General features: G+C 41.8%; 1 protein-coding gene across 2 annotated transcripts in view; it reads right to left on the reverse strand.

Moving 5' to 3' along the window:
- The window catches only part of DGKQ (diacylglycerol kinase theta), an 84,128-nt gene that overhangs the window by 22,055 nt on the left and 38,800 nt on the right, over nucleotides 1–23,273 (reverse strand). For both annotated transcript variants that reach the window (XM_014959222.1, XM_014959223.1), the window contains 9 exons: nucleotides 17,921–18,021; nucleotides 16,238–16,461; nucleotides 15,328–15,418; nucleotides 11,899–11,953; nucleotides 10,630–10,691; nucleotides 10,213–10,363; nucleotides 9,318–9,356; nucleotides 7,538–7,653; nucleotides 191–342 (listed from right to left, as the gene is read on the reverse strand). In XM_014959222.1, the coding sequence (XP_014814708.1) occupies nucleotides 191–342; nucleotides 7,538–7,653; nucleotides 9,318–9,356; nucleotides 10,213–10,363; nucleotides 10,630–10,691; nucleotides 11,899–11,953; nucleotides 15,328–15,418; nucleotides 16,238–16,461; nucleotides 17,921–18,021 (991 nt within the window). The remainder of the gene's footprint in view (nucleotides 1–190; nucleotides 343–7,537; nucleotides 7,654–9,317; nucleotides 9,357–10,212; nucleotides 10,364–10,629; nucleotides 10,692–11,898; nucleotides 11,954–15,327; nucleotides 15,419–16,237; nucleotides 16,462–17,920; nucleotides 18,022–23,273) is intronic.

The raw sequence follows: 23,273 nt of genomic DNA on the forward strand, positions 1-23,273 counted from the left end.
GAGAACCTCAAAGTTTAAATCTGTTTTCACAGTGAGAGAGAACCAGACAGAAGGAGTGATCCACTGCTCCGGTCTTCAGGCACAGAACAGAAGCAATTTACATCTTCATAACAAGCAAATATTGTGATCTACCCTTTCAAAAAATAAGAAAAAAACATAGCTAAAAAAATTAAAAGATCTAATGACTTACCCAGGCAGTGGGCCACCGTTGGTAAGCTCAAAGACCTGATGTGGGTTTAGCAGCTTTCTAAAACTGTACAGCAGATCCCGACCTTTTAGACCACCACTTTTTGGATTCACAAACACAAGAAGTGGGCAGCAGTTCCGTGGTATCTTGGAAGCCTGAAAGAAGACAAGAAAAAGCATTAGCCAAAACCTAGCTAGGCAAGAAAATTACTACTGCATCTCAGACATATTTCCTGATGCTTCCTTGATACTTAGTAAGAAAAATGCAGATTTGATAAATAGAAAGATTCAATGTCCCAACAACCACAGAAACTTCATAGTCGGAACGGACTCTTGAGGTCACCGAGCCCAACCAAAACCCCACAATCTTGGCCACTAGAGCGTGCCCTGAAGTGCCACATCTACACGTTTCTTAAATACCTCCAGACATGGTGACTCAACCACCTCCCTGGGCAGGCTGTTCCAGTGCCAAAGGACAGGTTAGCTGCTGATCTTGTTTTTCTGGGACCCGAAGTTTCCTTAACCCACTCCAACTACACAGTTGAGCTTAATGCTAAAACCAAAGGCACTGTAAGTCCTTCCTATACATTTTCCGTAAACAGTCTATGCCAAAGAATAGTGTGAGGGGATAAGGTACCTTCCAGAGTCATGCACAATTCAAACACTTTCCTTACAAAGAGAGAACTTCTCCCAAAAACAACGGAAACATTTGTCTTTAGTTTTGTGGTTGTCCTAGGATACATGTTAATTTAGAAGGACAAAACACTTCAGGACAAGGGTGTTCATGGCAGACTCTGGCACGTCCCTCCCCAAGGAATAAGAGGCTGAAAGCTTCTTTTAAAAAAAGGTATTTAAAACTTTTAATCACGAGTATTTGGTGCCAGTGTCTTATGGTCCTCACACCTCTACAAAAGTGGATGCTGCTGAAAGGGCTCTCAAAGCTCGGCCGTGCTGCAGGGGTGCCTGGTGTCTGTCCAGAAACCACCCCAAAAGAAGCCACAGCCCATGGGAGAGGAGGGATTTCCTGGGGTACTCCACAAACTGTGCAGAAACGGTACCTGCAGCCTCACGGGAGGTCAAAACTCCCAGCCGCAGAAGCACACCCTTGGGACAGGTTTTCAGCCAGCCAGCCCATAAATCATTCTGTAAAACGATTTGTAAATGGTTCTAGAAAGATGAGAAAGTGCCAGCACACCTTTCATCCACCCTGCTGCAGGGCTGCGGGGCAGGTATGCACCAGAAAACCCCACTGGGCACTTCAACGAGCGCGCTTCAGAGCAAGAAATGTTTGCCACAGCCCCTAAGTCGTGGTAATTTGTATGTACAAATTGGATGGCATTCAGGGAACAGCAATTTGTCACGCAGCTGACAGGATGGATTCAGGGAACAGAACAACAGCGCTAAATATAAGTCAATTTAGACAAGAATAATTCAGGGGGCGGTGAGGCAGCGGCATGACCGCAGCGTGCAAACATGCAGAGAGATACCAACAGCCCCGGAGGGGAGAGGACAGCACCCAGAGACACCCTGGGCTGCTGTCCATGAGTGACCACCAGGGTGTGAACTAAGGCAAAGAATGGGGAAATCAGGACAAATTAATGAGTAACTTTGTGGGGAAGCAAACTGGAGCCTGATGTTGGGATACCCCAGACCACTGTCTTATCTGTGAGCTGATCTGGACACTTGAAAACAAACCATCCTTTGGGGCTTCCCAGTATTTGAGAGATTGCCTAAAAAAGCTGTGTGCTAACCCTTGGCAAGTCACAGCCTGCCAGATGCGTCAAGATACCTGCAAACACATAAAAATCCTTCTCCTCTGTGTCATCTCCTGAGAAATGCCCTCTGCTATCCAGCGTGACTCGTGGGCTCAAAGAGAGAACATGCTGGGAAAAGGAACACCAAGCAGAGCAAGAAGGTTGTTGGAGCAGGCACACACTTCTCTAGCCCCTTCCTTCCTTCCTTAGATTCTGCCACGGACACTCAATTTGAAAACATGTATGTTTTCTCAAAAAAAAATTTGCCAAACAAGGGCTATTTTGGCTGACAAAGAGCCAGAAGAGCATTAAAATTTAATTTTACTGGAAAAGTTTCACTGCTGGCAAAACACCTGGGCTGGCAAGACGTGGGCTGTGAAGCTGTCCACAGTGCTTTCTCCAGAGGAGCCACCTTCACGCTGTACCGTGATGACTGCCCCTTCAAAACACCTCTTGCCTCCATATTCAGGCATTATTGGAAAAGGGGAAGCAATTACTGAAACCGTGCCCAACACACAAGGGTAATATATTCATTTCTGTTAAGCGTGTGGAAAGGATATCTGCAACCAGCAAAGGAAGTCTAAGGAAAACAATGCCTGCCACTGTCACAAAAGGGAAGGACTTCACGAGCTGGAAGGTCAACAGCTCAAGGATCCACACATCCCAGCAAGAGAAGTGGGTTTCCTCTCCTCAAGCCACCACAGGCATTAATAACAATAGTAAGCAAAGGTCTGGCTTTTCCAGAAGCAAAGCCCTTCTCGTTACTCCACCAGTTTCTGCACCATCACCTGCCACATCCCATTTTGAAAATCCTATAAGCATCTCTGAAAGGAAACGCCACGTCCCACGGGGTAACGGGGCAAACTGTGCCCTTCCTGTGCTCCCTGTTCCAGAGTCTACTCTTCCCTACCTTCCCGCCTGATGCTTCCCGCTTCTTCCCCAGATTTTTGGCTGCTTAAATTTCACCTCCAGACATTTCAACTTTCTGAACGCCACGGGTTACCTGAAACCTCAGGCTTAGTTCAACACCTGGAAACTTGTGGTGTTTAAAAAAAGGGGCAGTAAGGTGATAACAGAAAGAAAAAAATACTCAGTTCTGCAGTTCATAGAAAACAAAACACTTTTTCAAAAAAGAATGAGAGAAAAGAAACTATCCTAACATTTAAGTCAAACAAATACCTTGAATGTGGATAAGAGCATTTGATTACCTTCCCTTCTTCAGAAAATCAGTTTCTAAAAATATTGCTTTTGGACATTTAGAAGTGACATGTTCAACACGTGTTTTACATTACTTGCTTTCACAGGCAAGTTCTAACACACTGGGTTTAAAACCAAGTAACTAAAATAATTCATGAGGAACTTCAGGGAATCGCAATGATTTTTGAAGCATGGTAAGCTCCAAGGCATTCAAAAGCACAGCTGTGTTTGGGAAATCATCTGAGGTCTTACCCAAGTAAACATATATTCTTGCAAATATGTATTTACAGTTTCTACAAAACTGTCATCTAAATTTTCTAATTTGTCAAGTGTCAATATTGTACCAAAAAAAAAAAAAAGTGAAATATTTACCCTGCACCCTACTGAGACACAAGGAGCTGCGGAGAATGCCTGAGCAGTCCTACCACTCCAACTCACCTTTGTTCCAGCATCTTCTACTGTAAATCCCTAACTATACCTTGTAAATCACTAACTATACCTATTTAGGACAAAACGCTCCTATGTAGAATGAACAGAAGTATTCTAGGAAGTGTTTAGACTTAGTTAACTTGCTTCCCATCATCACTCTTCACTAAGCTTAAAGATGCAAGAAACGTCACTAAATCCCTAGATAAAGGCCAGCTTCTAAGAAAACAATTATTTTTCAGCAGGGTTTAAAAACCCTTTGGCAGTTTGCACAGCAGAGGAGGGCTGCTGCCCTGCCTTCTGCAAAGCACAAGCTCCTTTACAATCACAGACGGCCACTCTTAGGCTGCAGAATTCTTTTAAATCCCTTAATAAAGGCCCAGTGGGGACGGGCAAATGAGTTTGTTTCTGGGCAGAAGGGGGATGTGTGACTCACGGCCCGAGGACTCCCTTCCCCCTTTAGCCCTGGCTTTGGTGCTCTGCCTGAGGAGTGAAATCTGCAGAGGGGTTTTGTGCTGGCCGGCGTTCAGGAAGGGATTTACTGCTGGTTTCTCAGAGACAGCCGAAGGAGGCCGTGTGATTTAGACACTCTGACAGCCACTGTGAATTGCTCAATTTGTCAGGATTAGGCACAACGCGGCTTCAGGCTGGGGCAAGATATTTATTATTATCCAGGCTAATCCCCCTTTCTGTTGGTGCACTGTGTAATCACATCTCGCCACGAAGCAGAACAAGGCCTGACATGGCAGGACAAGCATCTTCCAGGGTGGTGGGCAGTCTCCAGGCACCCCAGATACCTCCAACTGACAATTCAACATTTGCAAGCATCTCCCACGTACGAGGACTCACGGCGCCCCAAGCACACACTTCCCCCATCCTGGCCAGAAAGGAGCCATTGCATCCCATGAGGAATGACGTGCAAGGTGTCTCCGTGCACCCAGAGCAGCTGCTGGGTCAACACAGCAGGAGCTCGAGCCTTTTCTTTGCTTTTTGGGGAATTGCGGCAGCGGAAGAAAGGTGAAAAGTGACCTTTCACAATGTTTTGGCTAAGAGGGTCATTAAACTCTCATTGAAACAGGACACATTGTGTGAGGAATCAGTGGAATGAATGAAATGGAAAGTTTCACCCATTTGGGAAACTCCTGCATCTTTTTCTACTACTGTTAAGGAAGCTCAGCACGGTACGTCAGAGGGCAGTAAGCTGGTAAGTGGCATTAAGGAAAAAGCCACACAAACTTGTCTTCCAGGTCAGACTAGATCTCAGGAAGAAATCCTTTACAGTGAGGGTGGTGAGACACTGGAACAGGTTTCCCAGAGAAGCTGTGGATGCCCCATCCCTGGAAGTGTTCAAGGCCAGGCTGGATGTGGCCTTGAGCAACCTGCTCTAGTGGAAGGTGTCCCTGCCCAGGGCAGGGGGGTTGGAACTCCATGATCTTTGAGGTCCCTTCCAACCCAAACCATTCCATGATTCTATGATCCTCGTGCTGACAGAAGCGTCGCACAGCTCTCTGCTGGTCTCCTTGTTTGCCAGAACTGCAGAGGGAGTTCCGGTAAAGGAGCTTTCAATCCAAAGATTCAGCCCCGCAATGTCTCCCACCATGACAGGCTGCCGAGGAGCGACACCAAACTGCCCCCGCAGTCCCTGCACAGCAGCCAAACAGCTTCGTAAGACACTCTATTACCTCTGTCACACCCCAACAAAGAATAATATTTTCCTTCATTTGAATATCGCCAAATGAAAAAGTGGTTGAATTCGTGAGATCATGAAACAGCAGAACAGATCGATGCATCTGATCACACTAATTGCTCGACTTTCTAATAAGCAATTAGTGCAAACCAATTCTGCATTCAAACTCTTCAGTAATGATAACAAGAGGACCAATTTCTTCTGGCAGATCTGACCACGCCAGAGTAGAACTGGGTCTCCTCCACAGAAGGTGTATCTGACACACAACGAGTGGATCTCACCTTGGGAAAATGAAGGACTAGTAACCTGCTAACCACCAATTTACTTCTCCACTTTTATTGACTTTTAAGAACATTTGGTTTGGTTTGTTTGTTTCAGTTTTTTAATTTAAGTTGCAATTTGGAAAAATCATTCATTAACCAAAACACTGTGGCCTTTGTTTTATCACCCATTCTTCTGAGAATATGCATTAGCCCTTCATTCCCTAATTCTTTGTATTTCACCCACAAGAGGAATGCCAAACACAGCATAATAGTAATATTGTGCTCAGTTCCTGCATCAAATATTTCCTGGTGCTGTATTTAAATGGTCACATATATAAAGTATAAACAAAGGATAACAGTATCATAGGATAAAAGAATAATCTAGGTTGGAAAATACCTCAGGAGGTCATCTAGTCCAATTGCTTACCAAAGTAGGGTCAACAATCACTCATTAGCTTACCCTGGATAATTAGTGAACGGCATAAGCTGGGTGGCCAAAGCACTTACGAACGACATTCGAAACATTATTTAGATTAACTCTCAGCTCGTTTCAGTGACATGACCAAATATAAACAATACACGCTGAAATGATAACAAAATGTATGGGCACATGTACAGCCCCTTTCTCCTCACCTATTAGAAATTCATCCCTAGCAGGTCCCTGAACTGGACTTTCTAAAAGACCTTGCATCAGGTAACAGAGAGCATTATCCCTATTTTTCTGGCACCAAAAAGTTCACTTCAAACCTATCCAGGGTCAGAAAAAAAAGACACACGTGCTCAGCAGAGCAGAGCATGTTCTACTTCACACACCGTGCACCAAATCTAGGCTCATAATGCATTTGCCTAAAAACCACCAAAACCAAGCATCCCAGAGCAGTCCTATCTTCATGCTGCCTTCCGTTTCTGATAACCTCATTTGGACAAGGGGTGGCCTTGGTTTCTAAGGATCTCACAAAACACAATGCCTATGTATGCATAAGAACAAGGCTCTCACTTTTTCTGAAGAGGGGAGAGTTCTTAATCTTGCCAGTTTCATGTAAGGACTGACAGAGGTATCTGCTCATATAAAAAATAATTTCATCTTCAGAAAGCTTTGACAAAGCATAGAACTCTTTAAATAATAAAGCAGGCATGTAAGTATGCAACTATGGCTATGGAACTTGAGACACTCCTATCTAAAGTTGTTTGATAGTTCCCACTGATTATATAATTTTTTTTTAGTTTTCAACCTTCTGTGAAGTTCTAAGAAGTCAAACTAAGACCTTCACTTGCCATACTGCAGCTCCAGGAACACAGCAGCTGCAAGATAAACAACAGTTCAGCAGAAAGTAACTGCCTACAATCTCTTTTAGCCAGAACCTACACCATCCTGGTTAAATCACTTCTTTTAAGTGAACCATTTCCCTCTTTTCACCCCAAATCTGATTTGCTGACATGAAATCTATTATTAAACCAACTGATTTATGGGAAAGTGATTTGTAACCATAAAAATTAATAAATCAGAATCAAGTCTGAATTTTTGAAAGGACTCTTGCACTAAAACCCACAATGCGGCGTTTAAACAAGCTCAAACTCCCTCTCTACAGAACGAGGGAAATTAAGATACTGTAAATTTGAAGATTAGCAGCAGTAGCTTACCTCACAGTTAGTGAGGAAACAGGTTCAGCCCTCAAAACAAAGTCACTGTAAGCATTTTAATACATGCCAGCTAAAATGAAAACCTGACCTAACTTTATGATCATTGAAAGATGATCATATAATCTTTATAATTCTATAGTTATGCAATGGTATAGTTATTCCTGACAACCCAACAGTAACAGTCCAAGTGACTTAACTCACAGAAGTATATCATATACATGAAGTACAGGCTCTCAAGAACTCTTTTTTATCACACTACTTACAGAAACTCACTGTACGGCTCCTTTGAACAAAATGCATTTTCATTTACTTCCAGCAGAAAAAGTCTCAAGGTAGTTGCTTTTCTTTTAAAGACATATTTTTAATTCAAACCCATCTCTTACCATAACTTCAGGAATCACCACAGCATTCAGAGGCTTGTCATTGACAGTTGTATCTTTAACTAGCATATATATTCTTTCAGCTTCAGAAAAGCATGAAATTTCGAGTACAACAGCACCTGTAAAGAGGCATGAGACCTATTATTCATATATTCTGTTATTATTAAGAAATCAGTACCATCATACTGCAGCAATAGCCTACGGAGTTTGCTCGGGACATTATTCAGTAAAAGTTACCCTGTGACACTCTGGTTGTTGGCTGTCAGTAAATTGGGCTGTTTTGCTTTTTAAGCCTTCCTTCATATGCCCAAATACATCCCAGATTTCTGTTAAAGCAAAGCAGTTTAAGGACACGAAGAACTGCAGCACAAAACTGATGCATATTTAAAGACTTCATTTGGGCTTCAGAATTATGGCCTATTTCCATACTCTTTATAATAACTAATAGGCTGTTCTCATCATGTAAAAGTGACAAAGGTATCAGGTTTTATTTTGTATCTCATGACTAAAAACCCAGTGGTTCCACTTGTATTAATTCTTACTGAGATATTGTCAACAAGCAAAGATCTGGTTTGAGAATCAATTTAAGACCTTTATGTCAGCAGTATGGGGAAGCTGGGGAAGAAGGGAAGACAAAAGGGAAAAATTAAAGAAAACAAAATACTGCCAGGTTATTTAAAGTGGGATACTTGGTGAGGAGGACAACAGGGCAGGATAAGACTGAAGTGCATAATGGACAGCGTATGAGATGTAAGCTGGTAACACAACCTGGCTGCAACCAAATGTGAAAGCCAGGAGGTTGGGGAAACATAAAAACACTCAGCAAGGGAAAAAATCCAAAGAACAGTAAGAATCACATACAAGCAGTAACATCTGAAAAACACACACAGGTAAACTTGGTTAAATGAAGCTGTGACCTGAAAAGAGTATCATAAAAAAACCTATTCTCTATTGACAAATATGAAAAAGAGAAGGCACATCTCATAAGGAAAACCATAAAGCTTTCAGAAGTCAGATTAACCAGCCACACGGAGACAGCAAATACAGGAAGGAAGCACAGGTCGGTCTTCAAAGCCACGCTACAGAAAGATTCATTTAGCAGTCATGTGGAAGTTAAGCCTGCCAAAGGACGTGGAACATCCCGGATAGGGACACCTAAATGTACAAAAGATAAACTCTACACTTTTAAGTTTACCAGCTCTCCACCTGACCACGGCACTAACGCTGCTCCAAGCCACTGCTGTTCCAGCTCTGGGAAGCCTCATGGCTTCTCCCTCCTGGCTGAAATGGGATTCCCACAGGAAAAGCAACGCAGCAGCTCACAGGATGAACACAGAGGTGAGTGTACTGTTTTCCTCCAGACTTCCAGCCACCAAATCCCCACTGAACACTGTGCTAGCGAACACTGACTGTGAAACAACCCCATCAAGTTCAAAAGCAGGACCAAAATTATTTCAGAAGTCAAAATAAAGGGAGAGGACTTGAAGGGCTTTTAACAGGCGAGTGGTGTTAGGCATTTCAGCTGAGATGGAAGTTCAAAACTCTTTTTTGTGGTGAAATACTACCACTTTCTGGTACACATGGGTTGAAGCCAACCTTTTTATTTTTTTAAATAAGGTGATACTAATCCACTGCTCTTCATAAAGAGAACATGTTACATTTTATCTGAAGGGCTTTTTGCTTATGCAGTAAGACTAGCATGCTCTCAGCTTAGGGCCTCTGGTATTGGGCTGCCGTTTTGCAAAAAGACATTATCTGCCAGACTAAAAATCTTAATGCTTACCTTGTGCTTGATAAACATGAGTCACAGATACTACATTTGCTGCAAAGGGAAAAAATATAAACACATAAAACCTTGGGTACATTTAGAGTAAATATTTAAAATATTTTAAAAAGTTACATAAATATAATATAAATAAATATTAAAAGTTATACAAATACAGGGAGAACCTCCAGCTAACACTTCCCCTCTCCTAAGTTTACTTTGCAAGTTAGAAAAGCTAAACTGATTTTCATAAAAGGTGAATATGAATTCTTCCTGGCATTTGAAGTTTAATTCCTCTTGAAGTTACATTAAAAATTGGGAAAAATGCTTCATTTCCTGAAATAAAAAGGATGACGCATCCCTGACACTGTTTATAGAACACACTGATTGAGAGAGTATTATGAAAAATCAATCACACTTCTTTGAAAAAGAAAAATAAATTCATTTAACTAAGTGCTTGTCCACATGTGTGTGCACACGCTGCTCATACTTCTATGTGATGAGGCACAGAGATAATGAACAATATGGAGAGGAGCCCACGCAAAAAACGTCAGAGGTTAACAAAAGCGAGGAACATTCATGTACAGGGAACTAAACTGCACTGCCATAATTGGAGTACTGTAAGGTATATAAGGTTCAGTTCTAAAAAGCAATGTTTTTTCACTAAAAAAAAATAATGGTGTGGTCACATATAACTCAAGAAATGTAATAATAATTCTATGAATAATGAGCTGTTACATCTCTCATAGAATCATGAACATGTTGAAATTTATAAAAAAGTCACCCATGACAGTACAAGACAGACTGATTTTTCAAAGAAGGTCACAAAACGTTAAGAAAAAAAAATAATAGAAAGGAGCAATAGATGCTACTACATTTTATTCTGTGCAAGTGAATGCACCCATTTACTTACTTTTGATAGCTAATTCATCCTTGAGAATATTTGTGTATTCTTCAGGGGAAAGCTGAGGTGGAAGGCCACCAACAAATAAATTTACTCGTACAATGGATTTACTGTTTTCCACAATGTAAAACCTTGTTTGATTCATCTGACGTATTGAAGTCTACCAAAAAAAAAGAAAAATAAATGACGTGACACTTGGCAAAAAGATACTGTGAAACAAAATCCCAAATAGTTCTGAACTTAGCGATCAAGTCCTCTACGCCTACAGAATATGACAAACGGAAAGAAACTTCAGTCCAAGCACTTAGCTTCTCTACGGAGGAGCCAGCTTGGTGGTGGGGGGGAACTGATAACTTAATTTTTATGTAAGAAAGGGGAGTCCTTACTTGCTATAGTAAAGGACCGTGTTCCTTTTTTCAGATTTACCTTTCTTATGTCCTTGAGTCTGTTAAGAATCAGCTCCTGGTTGTCCAAGACCATGCGCTGAACTAGAGGCAGCAAGAACACAAATCACATTGGGAAACACTGAAAGTTTTTAATCAGGCTCAATTAAACAAAAGGAATACAAAAAAATTTAGGGAAAACTCACAACTCTGCGTACAGCTAACAGTAACATAAAGCACCACGCAGACCTGAACTACTCATTATTCTACAGAAAAACAATGCAGGTGCTTTGAACAGTCTGATTTTGTTCTTAAACACGACCCTCTAAAAAAATGCAGAGACAGCTTGAAGCCACTCAGAAGACAAGCAGTGCTTTGGTAACAAGCTGTTTGACAGGAGACTTTAAAACTACCTTCCCTGACAATTACAGTAATAATCAACTTCAGTATTTTATTAAAATATTAAGACAATTGTAAAAACTTCCAGCTAAAGCAAGGTTGTAAATGATGCTTTACAGAGTGCCAGAAACCAACCAAGGGAAGACATTCACAAGGCTAAAATAGCCTTATAAAACAATAGCCTTATATATATATATCTATAAGGCTATATATAGCCTTATAAAGCAACTTACTGATGATGTTCAGAAAGAAAGCAAAGTATAAGGCCGGAATTTGAACTAAAAAGGTATTTACTTGGGTGCGGCCAGGGCATCATCAGGCTACTTCAGTGGCTTTATTTAGCTCTCTCCATGCAGCCTCACAAATAATGAAGCACAAAGGGGATGTGAACTTGAAGATCACCAGCTCAGGTCATGCAGGATCACAAGCCTCCCTAGCAATGCTAGGACTGTGTATTTCTGCACTTCATAACGCACACACGTATTCCTTGGACTATCTCAGGACTCAAATTTGCTCTTGTTTGCGGGCAGTGTTGGGGGGGAAAAGGAGAGAAGGAAGGGAGCCAACTGAACTTTACAACTGATCTTTACTAAATTACTGCATTTAAGAAAATGTCAGCTAAAGGCAGCTCCCCAAAACGGGGCTCTTTGCCAAAGTGTCAATACCCACCAGAAACCACTAATAAACCTTCATGTAATGATGAAGAAAGAGAAGGGAACCACATTCCCACAGGATACACAAGACCAAGAAGAACAAACATCACTCAAGTATTTCAACATGATGGTGAAGTTTTATTTGTGAAGGCATTTATTGTAAAAAATTAACTGCGACTGTGTTAAAAGGGAGAAGAAAAAAAAGAAAAAGCTAGAAGATCAGTTACAGATGTACCTTTGGCCAGTGCTCCTTCACTTACCTTGCTTACTGCCCATAAGCACTTCCACCAATTTGAAATTCTGGAGGCAATCCATCTGCCAAAAGATGAAACTTTAAAATGTAGTTTCTGAATTAAATATAATTTTGCCAGATGCTCATGTTGAAGTTATTTTATACATTGCACACACAGAGTGTGGAACATTAAACATTTTAAAATTAACCATGATGTTGATTTCTTCATCCTAACCCACTCCTCCTAAGCAAGGAATAATCTTCATTTTACACACCCAGCTTCCCATATATGGTGTCAGGCTTCTATGTCCTCAACTACATCAGCATCCTAGCAGCCCCACGGTGAAGGGGCACCTGTAAAGCAGTCTGCCTCCCTTCAGCGACCAGCAGCTCAGCTAGGATATTTCCAGAGAAAGCTTGCTGGGAATAGACCTGCTCTTCAGGAAGATGGCCCAGGAACCAGGCTTGACAAAAGCAGGCTGACTGTTCCCCATTTCCTGAGGCACGCCACCAGCACTGGTGGAACAAACCCCTCTTCACACTTGCCACAGCCACTTCTCCAAACTCTACTGCCAGAGATCAGCCAAGTCCCTCATGGCTGGACGAGAAAAGCTGGCACAGCCAAGAGCTGAACCATTTACAAGGATTATTGGAGCATCTCCCTTATGAAGAAAGGCTGAGAGAGCTGGGACTCTTTAGTCTGGAGAAGAGAAGGCTGAGGGGAGACCTTATCAATGCCTATAAGTACCTAAAGGGTGGGCTGAAGGAGGAGGGAGCCAGACTCTTTTCAGTGGTTCCCAGTGAGATGACGAGGGGCAACAGGCACAAGTTGGAACATAAGAGGTTCCACTCAAATATGAGAAAAAGCTTCTTCACAGTGAGGGTGACAGAGCCCTGGAACAGGCTGCCCAGGGAGGTTGGGGAGTCCCCTTCTCTGGAGATTTTCAAGACCCGCCTGGATGCAGTCCTGAGTAACATGCTCTAACGTGCTCTAGGTAATCCTGCTTCAGCAGGGGAATTGGACTAGATGATCTCTATGGTCCCTTCCAACTCTAAAAATTCAGTGAAATTCAGTGAAATTATTGGAACCCTGGGAACATGACACTCAGGACTGAGGAAGTGTCTTAATTTCTGGCCCAGAGACTCAGAGGACAATTGCTTTACATGTCATGAACGGGGGTGTGAAAAGCCTCAACTGCCTACATTTGATTTGCCTGAAATTTGAAGACAGCAACTTGGTGAGGTTCTTCAGCACAGGCAAAATCTAGATACTAAAAAGATATCTCTTGTACATGCATCTTCATACACAAGAGAGTGATATATTAGTATCAGAGAAATTACAACTGAGCCAAGAAATTAAGTCTCTTGTAAGATAAAACTAGTTTCCCAAACAGAAAGATGTGAGGATCTTTCCCAGAGTACCCAACTATCCCGTTTGACAGTTGCTTTTTTCAGATGAGACAAGCCTTCAGACAAGATTTTCCAAGTTTTATTGAAAGGGCCACAGCACTTGAGGAAAAGGACTGAAATAAAATCCTAGAACCATCCTATGGCACAAGGAGCTGCATGCACTACACAGCTGTGCACACCTAGACAGAGAGCTCCATGAGCATGACAGGAGCCTGGAGCAGCAGAAGCCCCAAGTCCTGAATGAGATGTGCATGCTGCAGCTTCACACCTCCACACCTATGTGTCCAACTGAGACTGCCAGCATCATGGCACACCTGCAAGTTCTACTAAGACACTTCCTAAGAGTCAGGCTATCTTGCCACCAACTCTAAGAAAGACAGGCAGACTGAAAAGATATCATCTTCCAAGGAAAACGTGCATCTGCAAGATTATAAGATGTATCTAACCATTTCCAATGAGGTGGGAAGAAATGCAGATGGTAAAGAACATGGGTGCCATTCAGCCTTGAGTCCTTCCATGTAGTCCTTAAGGACTACAGCAATGCTGTTTGCCACTGTAGGGAGAAAATTCACGTGGCCAAAGCATGATTAGAGTTCAAGCTGGCCAGCACTGTGAAGGACAACAAAAAGGTCTCTTTAAAATATGTTAGCAGCAAAAGAAGGATCAGAGATAACATTGGTCTGTTAGTTGATGAGGTTGGTCACCTCACAAATAGGGATGTAGCCAAAGCGGAGACATTTAGTGTCTTCATCGCCTCCATCTTCAATGCTGATGATGGGCCCTGAGACCACAAAGCCCTGCATTGGAAGACTGACTGTGGGGATGATCAACTCCCAGCCCACACTGAACCTGTTCGAGACCTGCTGCTCCAGCTGGATGCATGTGTAATCTATGGGGCCCAATGGGATTCATCCCAGAGAACTGAAGGAGCTGGCCTGTATCATTGCGGGACCTCTCTCCATTATTTTTCAATGGTCTTGGGAGTCTGAAGAGGTCCCGGTTGACTGAAAGCTGGCAAATGTTGTCCCAGTTTTCAAGAAGGGTAAGAAGGAAGACAACTACAGTCGACTACCGTAGTTGACAGTTGCCAGTTGACTACTGGTAATCACAGGCCTGTCGGTCCCACTTCAGTGCCCGGCATAGTTATGGAAAAGGTTATTCAGGGAGTTATTGAAAAAAATTTGAGACACGACAGAGTCATTGGTCATAGCCAGCACAGGTTCACAAGGGGAAAGTCCTGCTTAACCAACTTAACTTCCCTTTACGACAAAGGCACCCATCTAGTTGACCAAGGGAAGCCAGTGGATGTGGTGGTTTTGGATTTTAGCAAAGCTTTTGATACAGTCTCTCACAGAATCCTTCTGGATAAACTGTCCAGCACACAGCTAGATGAGTCCATAATGTATTGGGTGAGCAACGTTGGCTGACAGGTCGGGCTCAAAGAGTTACAGTAAATGGGGTTACATTAGGCTGGTGGCCAGTCACCAGCGGGGTTCCCCAGGGCTTTCTGGACAACACTCTTAGTGATGTGGTTTAGTTTTAGGCAGTCCTGCAAGGAGCAGGGAGTTGGACCCAATGATCCCTATGGTCCCTTCTAACTTGAGATATTGTATGATTTACTTTGCAGAGCAGCACAAAGAAGTAGGAGGCAAGCATCCTGACGCATCCTGAACATCCTAACAGTGAGTGCCAGCTTCCCAACAAGGTAAGACTGTGTAGTTACAGTGCAGTTACATACAAGTGTATTTTAAATATATCAAGACATAAACAACCAGAAAAAAATATTCTGCACATCAATAATCATTGTGTTCACACAAGTAAACCTGCTTGACCCACAAAGACTGATGGTAACTTCCAGTGCGAGCAACCAGGTCTACCTTCAAGACTGCAGAGAGTTTCAAGCATCATACCAGCCACAAACAATCATCTACCAAACATTAACAACATTCACAGCTAATGGACTGATTATAATGTTTCTGAAGAGAAAAAACACACACCTCAAAATCCCTCAGGCTGTATATAAACATGCCTATGATCTTTCATTTACCTGCCTTCCAAGTAATGGAAGCACTTCTTTGATCACAGTCTGCGTAGTGCTATCTTTATTCACTCGTAGAGAAACATATGCCATTCCCACCCTAAAAAGGAAAAAAATACTTATTTTAAGACAATCATTTGACCTATTCTGTGTGTACTTTTCTTACCCAAGCAGCAAATTTTCTACGGGGGTAGGCAGAAATTTTTATTAGTTGAAGAAAGTTTTTCACTGAGGCTCATGGCAGATGCAGTATTAGCCCCATAGACAAGCAAAGTCTTTCATCTCAAGGAACTGGTCCAGCACTGCAAATTAGTTTTTTTCTATATACAGGATTACCTACAAGTCTTTCATAAAATTTGGCAATGTAGCTGCATTAGTAAAATGAAAAAATGTTTAAATTTTAGCCCACTGCTCTTAAGAAACAAATAGGTCACCAGCCAGTCTTGTTTCCACTGCTAAATATCCTTAAAATATATATTGTCTCAGTGGTGATAAATGGAATAGATATTTTTTCTTTATTTTTTCCTCCTGTTTTCATATTAGAAATTACACCGAATACTTCCCACTTAATATTTCTTCCAAAAAAACCCATCAACACATGTATGTCACCATTTCTTTACAGATGCAGTGAATGTAAGGTTTTATCTTCCTTACCAAATGCACAATAATAGAACTGCACAAGTTGCACAGTACATCCCACGCATGTAAAGAAACCCACAAGCACATTTCCAGGCACAGGGATGAATAATAAGTATACTACTAATTCAGAAAAATAAACAGAAGAATCCTGAAACACAGAAGATGAAACTACATTCTCTGTTATACTTGCGCAGCTTCAATAACTGAAACACATCGGGCTAGACTAGAGAGGACAAATGTAGCAAAACAGGACAACCTTGGGATAAAGGAGACCACTCACTTCAGCCAGGCAGGATAAATTCTGATCACTTCCTCATCCTTTGGTTTGGCTCTGATGATCCAAGCTTCAGGAACGGATTCTCGGAATACCGAGCCCAAGTTGCTGTCCTCTGCAGCATCGTTCCTGTTGATAACATCCTCAGACAGCAGCGCCTGCTGTGTAAAAGTCTGAAGCTCATACTCCTGCTGGTCGTCGTTTATGTAGTATGCCCTCAAAGCAGCCTCCTACAACACAGCAAGATAAATTAACATTTTCTTGAAAAGACACCATTAAGAGCTGTGTAGCCATAGACATTTATGAATACCTTACTTACGGAACCAACCTTTAACGCATGCTTTAAGCGCAGAACAGTGGATAAATAGCAATGGCAAAACCAAAAACAACAGCCAAGTTTTGAAAACAAATTTAAGTAGAAGATACAAAACCAAAACCTGAGGTATCAATGGATTTGAACACAACCCACAGTATTTTTGTCAAGTGATAGTCATTTTAACTGCATAGATCAAGTGTAAAAATTCAGCACCAATAAAGCTACACTCACTGCATGCAAAATTTACTCCACAAGGAGAATGGTAAATTACACTTGATTGATTGTGCCCAACTTTGCATATTCAATCTTCTTGCACTACAGGGATGCTGAAAATCAGTGAGCTTCTCAGCCACAAGGCTTCCCTGAACCTACACACCTGTGAAGAGGAAAGGTAAGGGCTGTCCTTGGAAGATGCAAGCAGTGACAGGAATTTTACATCCATCAGTGGCCCTTGTCTGCAGCACCTCTACTCAGAGGTGCAGTGAATAAAGCCCAGTAAGTCACTTAGGAGAACTGGTATTAATCTGCCCCAATACGTTAAGAAGCAGAGTGACAAAATGTGCTTGAAAGGCAAGCAACACTCTTAAATAAAAGTGGTTTCAGCACAATTTTCCTTGAAGATCTTTGACACGTGGAACACTACAAACCATTTTCAAAACTCCTGCTGATTTTGAGCACAATATCAAGGTAAAAACCTGAGTGAGCCATAGGCTGAAACTGTCAAAATTCTGACATAATAAATTCTCACCAAGCTCACTTCTACTGTGCACCACCCCGTGCTCCCTCTGGGCAGAGCAGGGGGTCTCTGCCCAGCCCAGTAAACTAAGATCTGTACAGAAAGTTTGATTTAGTACTGAGTCATGCTTCCACCCCAGACGGAGCACTGGCAAAGCCATTGGCCACTCTGTGATCAGTAATTCATTACTTTCACAGCCAAGAAGCGGAGGTAACTACGGCACGCTTCAGTCTTCAAAGCCGATGAACTGAAGTGCAGTAGGTGGTGGTTGTCCAAGAGAAACATCAAACCACTAAATACCATAGAAGGGGAGCAAGATCTAAGGAGCTGATTATCCAGTATTGCTCACATCAGTAAAATCAGACTTCAGTGTCAGAGAGGGAAGGAGAATGACTGCTTAACATGTGATATGCTGTGGTCCCCATTATGCCATAGATAAGTAGCCCACTGCTTCTTCAGCTGCTCTAAAATAAGAGCACTGCAGAAGTCGTCAAATTATGCTGTAATATTATAGCCTACTTACAGATTTTGTTGTTGTTGAGTTACATCTGTAAAACTATCAGCTTTTGACTATTGTAATATACAATCCCACGCCCCTTTATCACACTGGAACATTGACCTTCACCGGGTATCTTACCACAACTTCTTCATTTTTTGCAATCCTTGGAACTGAAATCAGTCGAAATTGATTGCGTTTCACTGCATCATTCCCATCAAATATCTTTAATGTTTGTTTACCTGAATGAAAACAATTATTGTATTTCAATAACACACCCCTCAAATCATAAAGCTACCTGAATAGGAAACAAATAATGGAACTTGTAAAAATCTGCTTTTAACCCGCTGAACTTTACCACAAGCTTTGAGGCTGAATCTTGTCATTTTAATTTTGTTACTGTTCATTTAAAACAAGGGTACATTCATGGAGAAAAGCGGGAAAAGTATTCCAAGTAATCATCATAGTTTTATCCTGGCTTTTGATGTAACTGTTTACATCTAACTATACGGTTTACGTTACAACTTCTTCATCCTCACCATTCAAGGCTGAGTTTCTTCCTGGCAAGTTCAACAACATGAAAACTGAGACAGTGCCACCACCTTCAGAACAGCTCCCAAAGCACTGCCAGTTCTGAGAGCATCCTTCCAAAGAAAGTCCTTAAAGTGCCTATGAAGACAGGCTGAGAGAGTTGGGGTTGTTCAACCTGAAGAACAGAAGGCTCTGGGGAGACGTGGTAGGAGCTTTTCAGTGCCTGAAGGGGGCTACAGGAGAGATGGGGAGGGACTCTTTATCAGGGAGTTAAGCAATAAGATGAGGGGTAACGGCTTTAAACTGAAAGAGGGGAGATTTAGATTAGGTATTAGGAAGAAATTCTTTCCTGTGGAGGTGATGAGACACTGGAAAAGCTTGCCCTGAGGAGCTGTGGATGCCCCATCCCTGAAGGTGTTCAAGGCCAGGCTGGATGGGGCTTTGAGAAACCTGCTCTAGTAGAAGGTGTCCCTGTCCGTGGCAGGGGGGTTGGAATTAAGTGATCTTTACGGTTCCTTCCAACCCAAACCATTCCATGACTTTTTAAGTATTTTTTAAAATATGAAAAGTAGTTTTACCAGGTGGATTTGGCTTTTCAGTTTTCCCTTTTTTTCCAACTATCAACTTAGTGGTTTATGTCTGTTGTCAATTATTTTTTTTGTGTCACAGTATAAGTAACTTTAAAATATCAACTCTCACTTTAAAGTATCCTTGAAACTCCACTGCCATTGCATTGAGATTATAGCACACATTAGAAAGTGATTCACTCCTTTAAACTTTGCTGGATTAATACCAGAAAAAGTGAAATTATTTTTAGAAACAGATTTCTGTCAGAGTGATCTCCATGGTGACTTTAGCGTAGCCAAATTTTAACCAAAAGGTACACTGTGTCCTGGGTGACCTTCTTTAGGGTTAACACAACTTCAGAAAACACCGCAAACGCTGGTTACTGACAGCACAGCCAATGTTCTGAGTATGAACTTTCATAACATTATCAAAATCTCTACTGTTTTCTCTTGCAACCTAGAGGGTAGACAACCATCTGAGAACAAAAACATTCGTCCAAGTTTTAGTACTTGCTTTCATTTGAATTGCCTTTGTAGTCTGCTCTTGTTAGATACTAGCTGGCCTGAGCAAATCCCTGGCAATTTTAATTGGAGATTTTTTTTTTTTTACAAGCTCTCCACTTAAGACCAGCCAAATGTTGCAACTGGCTTGACTCTTAAACTGGTTCACGAGGAGGAGTTTAGATCTACAGACAAGTAGTAACATCCTAAACTCAAGTACGTTCCTTAGCTAAATACACAGTATACCCAGCCCTGCTTTCCTTAAGGTAATCTGGCTATCTGTCACACCAAACAAGCCCAATTTATCAGTGGAAAATCATGTTTAACTTTGTCACTGTCCTCCTCACAGGTGTCACTTTTACTACAACCTGATGAAAGATGGCTTTTCTTGCACATGAGCTTCTGGGGACACCTTAACAAAAGAACAAACAGCTACTTATCTTAACACAACTAGTCATCCAGAAAAACACTCCTCAACTAATTCAAGTGCACATCCACATGCAAGTTAAGGGGTGTCTCATGCCAGCCTGGTTTGTCTAAGTAGCCTTAAAAAGAAGCTCAACTATAATCTCTTTTAAAGTTAGGTAAGGCTCTTTCTCCCTCCTGTTCCAGTTTTTAAAAACTAGAAAAAGACCCAATTAAAGAAGTTAAATCTACATACCACTACTTAGTATTAAAAAAACCTTGCTAATATGCAACAGATGCACATAAAAATTTTGGTATTTAAAGGAGTTCCTGCCTGTTTTACAAGTCTGACACTTTACTGCCAAACGTCTTTTATCTTTTCCTGCTGGATCAGACTACACAGTATCAGGACTTTCTCCTGAAAAACACATTACTTTTTTTCTTATCATGGGATACTGAGTTGAAAAAAAGCTGTTCATGCTTACGCTATTCAAGGGAAAAACGACTACAAAACAGTCAACTCCAGGCATAATCTACCAAACTATGGAACTTGATTTCAGAGGCTAAGATACCAAGTTTTCCTGGGAAAAGGCTAAAGAGCATTTGAGGAGTCCAAAGTGCATGTCCTTTGACTTCCAAATCCCCACAGACAGGAGGACACAGCTTCTGAAAAGCCTTCTGTGTGGTTTGTGGCAGAGACAGGAAAATGATGTAGTCCTGAATGCTTTTGCCATGGAAGAAAGCTAGAGGCCTATGCCAAACATATTGGCAGAACTTAAATTCTAGCAATGCCATTTACCAAGAACTATTTTTCCCAACAAAACTCGTGCTCTCCACATGATTTCTGCTCTCCTTCTCTAGTCATTGCTACTTCAAATTACAACAGTGTGGACTGGTAAATTTTGGTGGATTTTTCAGTATTACCATTCACAACCTACACCGCAGCACTAAAGCAAGTAAGAATTGTGTATTTTTTTCTTTTACTGAAGAGAGTCTTTCAGAATCCCAGGTTCTTCCTTTCTCCAGCTGTTCCTCCTCCAGGCAAGCTATTTGCAGGTGTGTCACTTCTCTGAACTTGTTTTCATAACCATATCAAATCCCTCTAGTTCCAGGACAGTTTTGAAGGACAAAGCCATATTAAGAGCCATCCTCCCACACTGGTAGCCACCTCTTCACCCTTCTCTTCTCCAAGCATCTGCTATGGGTATCACCACTTGATCTGGTTTCACCTGCTTCTCCTTCTAGCTTCAGGGCTCTAAATCCATTTAATTAATGTTTCAGAGGAACATGTGACATGCTTAGCTATCTGTAAGCAGTTTTAGCAGAGTACAATGACCTTTTTTATGAAGGCTGAACATTTTCATAAGTATCTTTAGAGGAAAAGTCCTTCAAATCCACACGTTGCCTTTGTTCTTTCTGAAAACAAGTTCGTGCTTGCAGAATTACAGTGAAGGTTCTCCTCCACACTGTCAGCAGGTTTGGGAGAGGACATAAGCAAGCCATCAGCCAATGACTTGGGTCTATCTAATACAAGAACACCTCCCTTAGTCGGCACGTGAGCAGCACACTGTCTGGCAAAAAATGTGCCGTGAAAGGACACACTGTGGAAAGCATGTTTGGTGACATTGCTGCAGCCCCCATTCCTCTCGTCAGTCAGGATCCCCTAAAAACTGCTTCAAAGAGGGTTTTCTCTTGACAGCTGCACTTTGTCCTGCAGAGGACGGGCACACGCTGAAGCAGAGACTCCACACGCAGATACCAAGTGGTGAGAGACACCCTTGGGGCAGAGACTCCCAGGTCAGGACCATGCCCTTCGCTCGTCACACATCCCTGTCTGACAAATGGGTTGCCCACACACATGGCCAGAAAGTCTCTTGAGCCCTCCACACACCTCCTGAAACGTGCCTGTACACATTTCCAGTGGGCTGCTATGGAGAAACTGTACCCAAGCACGAAGACTAGCAGGATCTTAAAGCAAAGAGAATGCATAATCACAGGAACAACCCAAAAAGCATGGATCTTCATGTCATTCTTAAGTATCTACCATTTAATTTTTAATTTGATAAGCCTTGTCATAAGGCTTATCAAATCATTCCCTCTAAGGCAGGGAATAAATTAACACTAGCTAATAACATTTGTGAGTATTTCTCCATAGCCTTCTGGCAATCGTGCTACAGAACTACAGGGAGATTTTTTCAATCTTTCTTCTTGAAGAGATTTTCCATAAAACCTCTCTACTTTTTCAGGAAGCAGTTAGGAAGAGGTGCTTGCCTTCCCAGAAACAGACATCTAGATCAGCCAACATTTTGACTACCAACTAATATGAGACATCAAGGATGAGGGAGAAAGGGATTCAGGGAACGAGAGAGGGACAGGACACTGAATGGGAACCGAGCCAAAGGGGCAGCAACACTGTGGAGCAACACGTTGTGTTTGGGGAAGGAGGGGAACTGGGAGAGACAGGCTGGGGAAAAGCACAAAACACAACTTGGTGAGAAGCAAGTACAATAATGGGCGACATTAAGTGTCAGAAAAGGCAGATAACGGGGGATGATGGGAGGAGAGGAAAGAAGATATGACGATTGGGGAAAATGAAGCAAAAGAAAAGTAACCTGATTTTTCAGAACACTCATTTTTCTTTTCCCAGTATTACAGGCAATTACACCAATAAAAGGAAATACATAACCTCTTCCAGCACTTAAGCTGCTAGTTCATTCAACACAGTTGAGCATAATCCTGTTTTTCAAAGTATCTTCAAATGCAAGTGAAGCAAACTGTCTCGGGGCAAAAACTGTTTTCACCGTGACACCAGGTACAGCAATTTAACCTGCAAATTAGTATCTCCTGAAGTACCACTGAACAGAAGCTTTTGTGAGAAAATAAATTTCTTCTCCACACCCTCAACAAAGCCCAACTACTGTCTATGGAAAAGCTTCAAAATAAATAAAAGCTGCCTAGGCCTCCCTACACAATAATCAAGTACCTGCAGCTTTTATGATTCCTGGCAAGCAATTAGGGCAGAATCTAATGTCTTTTCATGTTCCGAGACCCCTCCAAACTCACACACAAATAAGAGCTCTTAAGTCATTTTTTTATTTCAGGAATTACTGAAATGACTCCTCTATGATTAATTTGTTGTATACATACAACAAACCAAATCTCTTTTTTTCCCCTCCACTTCCCCTCCATATTACCACAAAAGAATATGAATGATTTTCAAAAGTTTGCCGTTGACTTCTCAATCTTGACACATTACATCTATGGTTGCATCTCAGCTGAGACCAATGAATTCTGCCTCCAGGAAAACTAGAATAATCTGTGCTGGCTGAAACCTGAAAGGCACCCCTAAGGAGCGCTTTTAATCCCATTTGTTACCTCCACTGCCAGCTATCTGTCAATACAGAGCAGTTTTATCACTTATATAATCCCAGAATGACCAAGAATTATTTTAGTATGAAAATGGACATTGGGACTCAACTATTTCCCCACTA

The sequence above is a fragment of the Calidris pugnax genome, unplaced genomic scaffold (genome assembly GCF_001431845.1).
Source record: "Calidris pugnax isolate Ruff unplaced genomic scaffold, ASM143184v1 scaffold404, whole genome shotgun sequence".
Taxonomy (NCBI): Eukaryota; Metazoa; Chordata; class Aves; order Charadriiformes; family Scolopacidae; genus Calidris; species Calidris pugnax.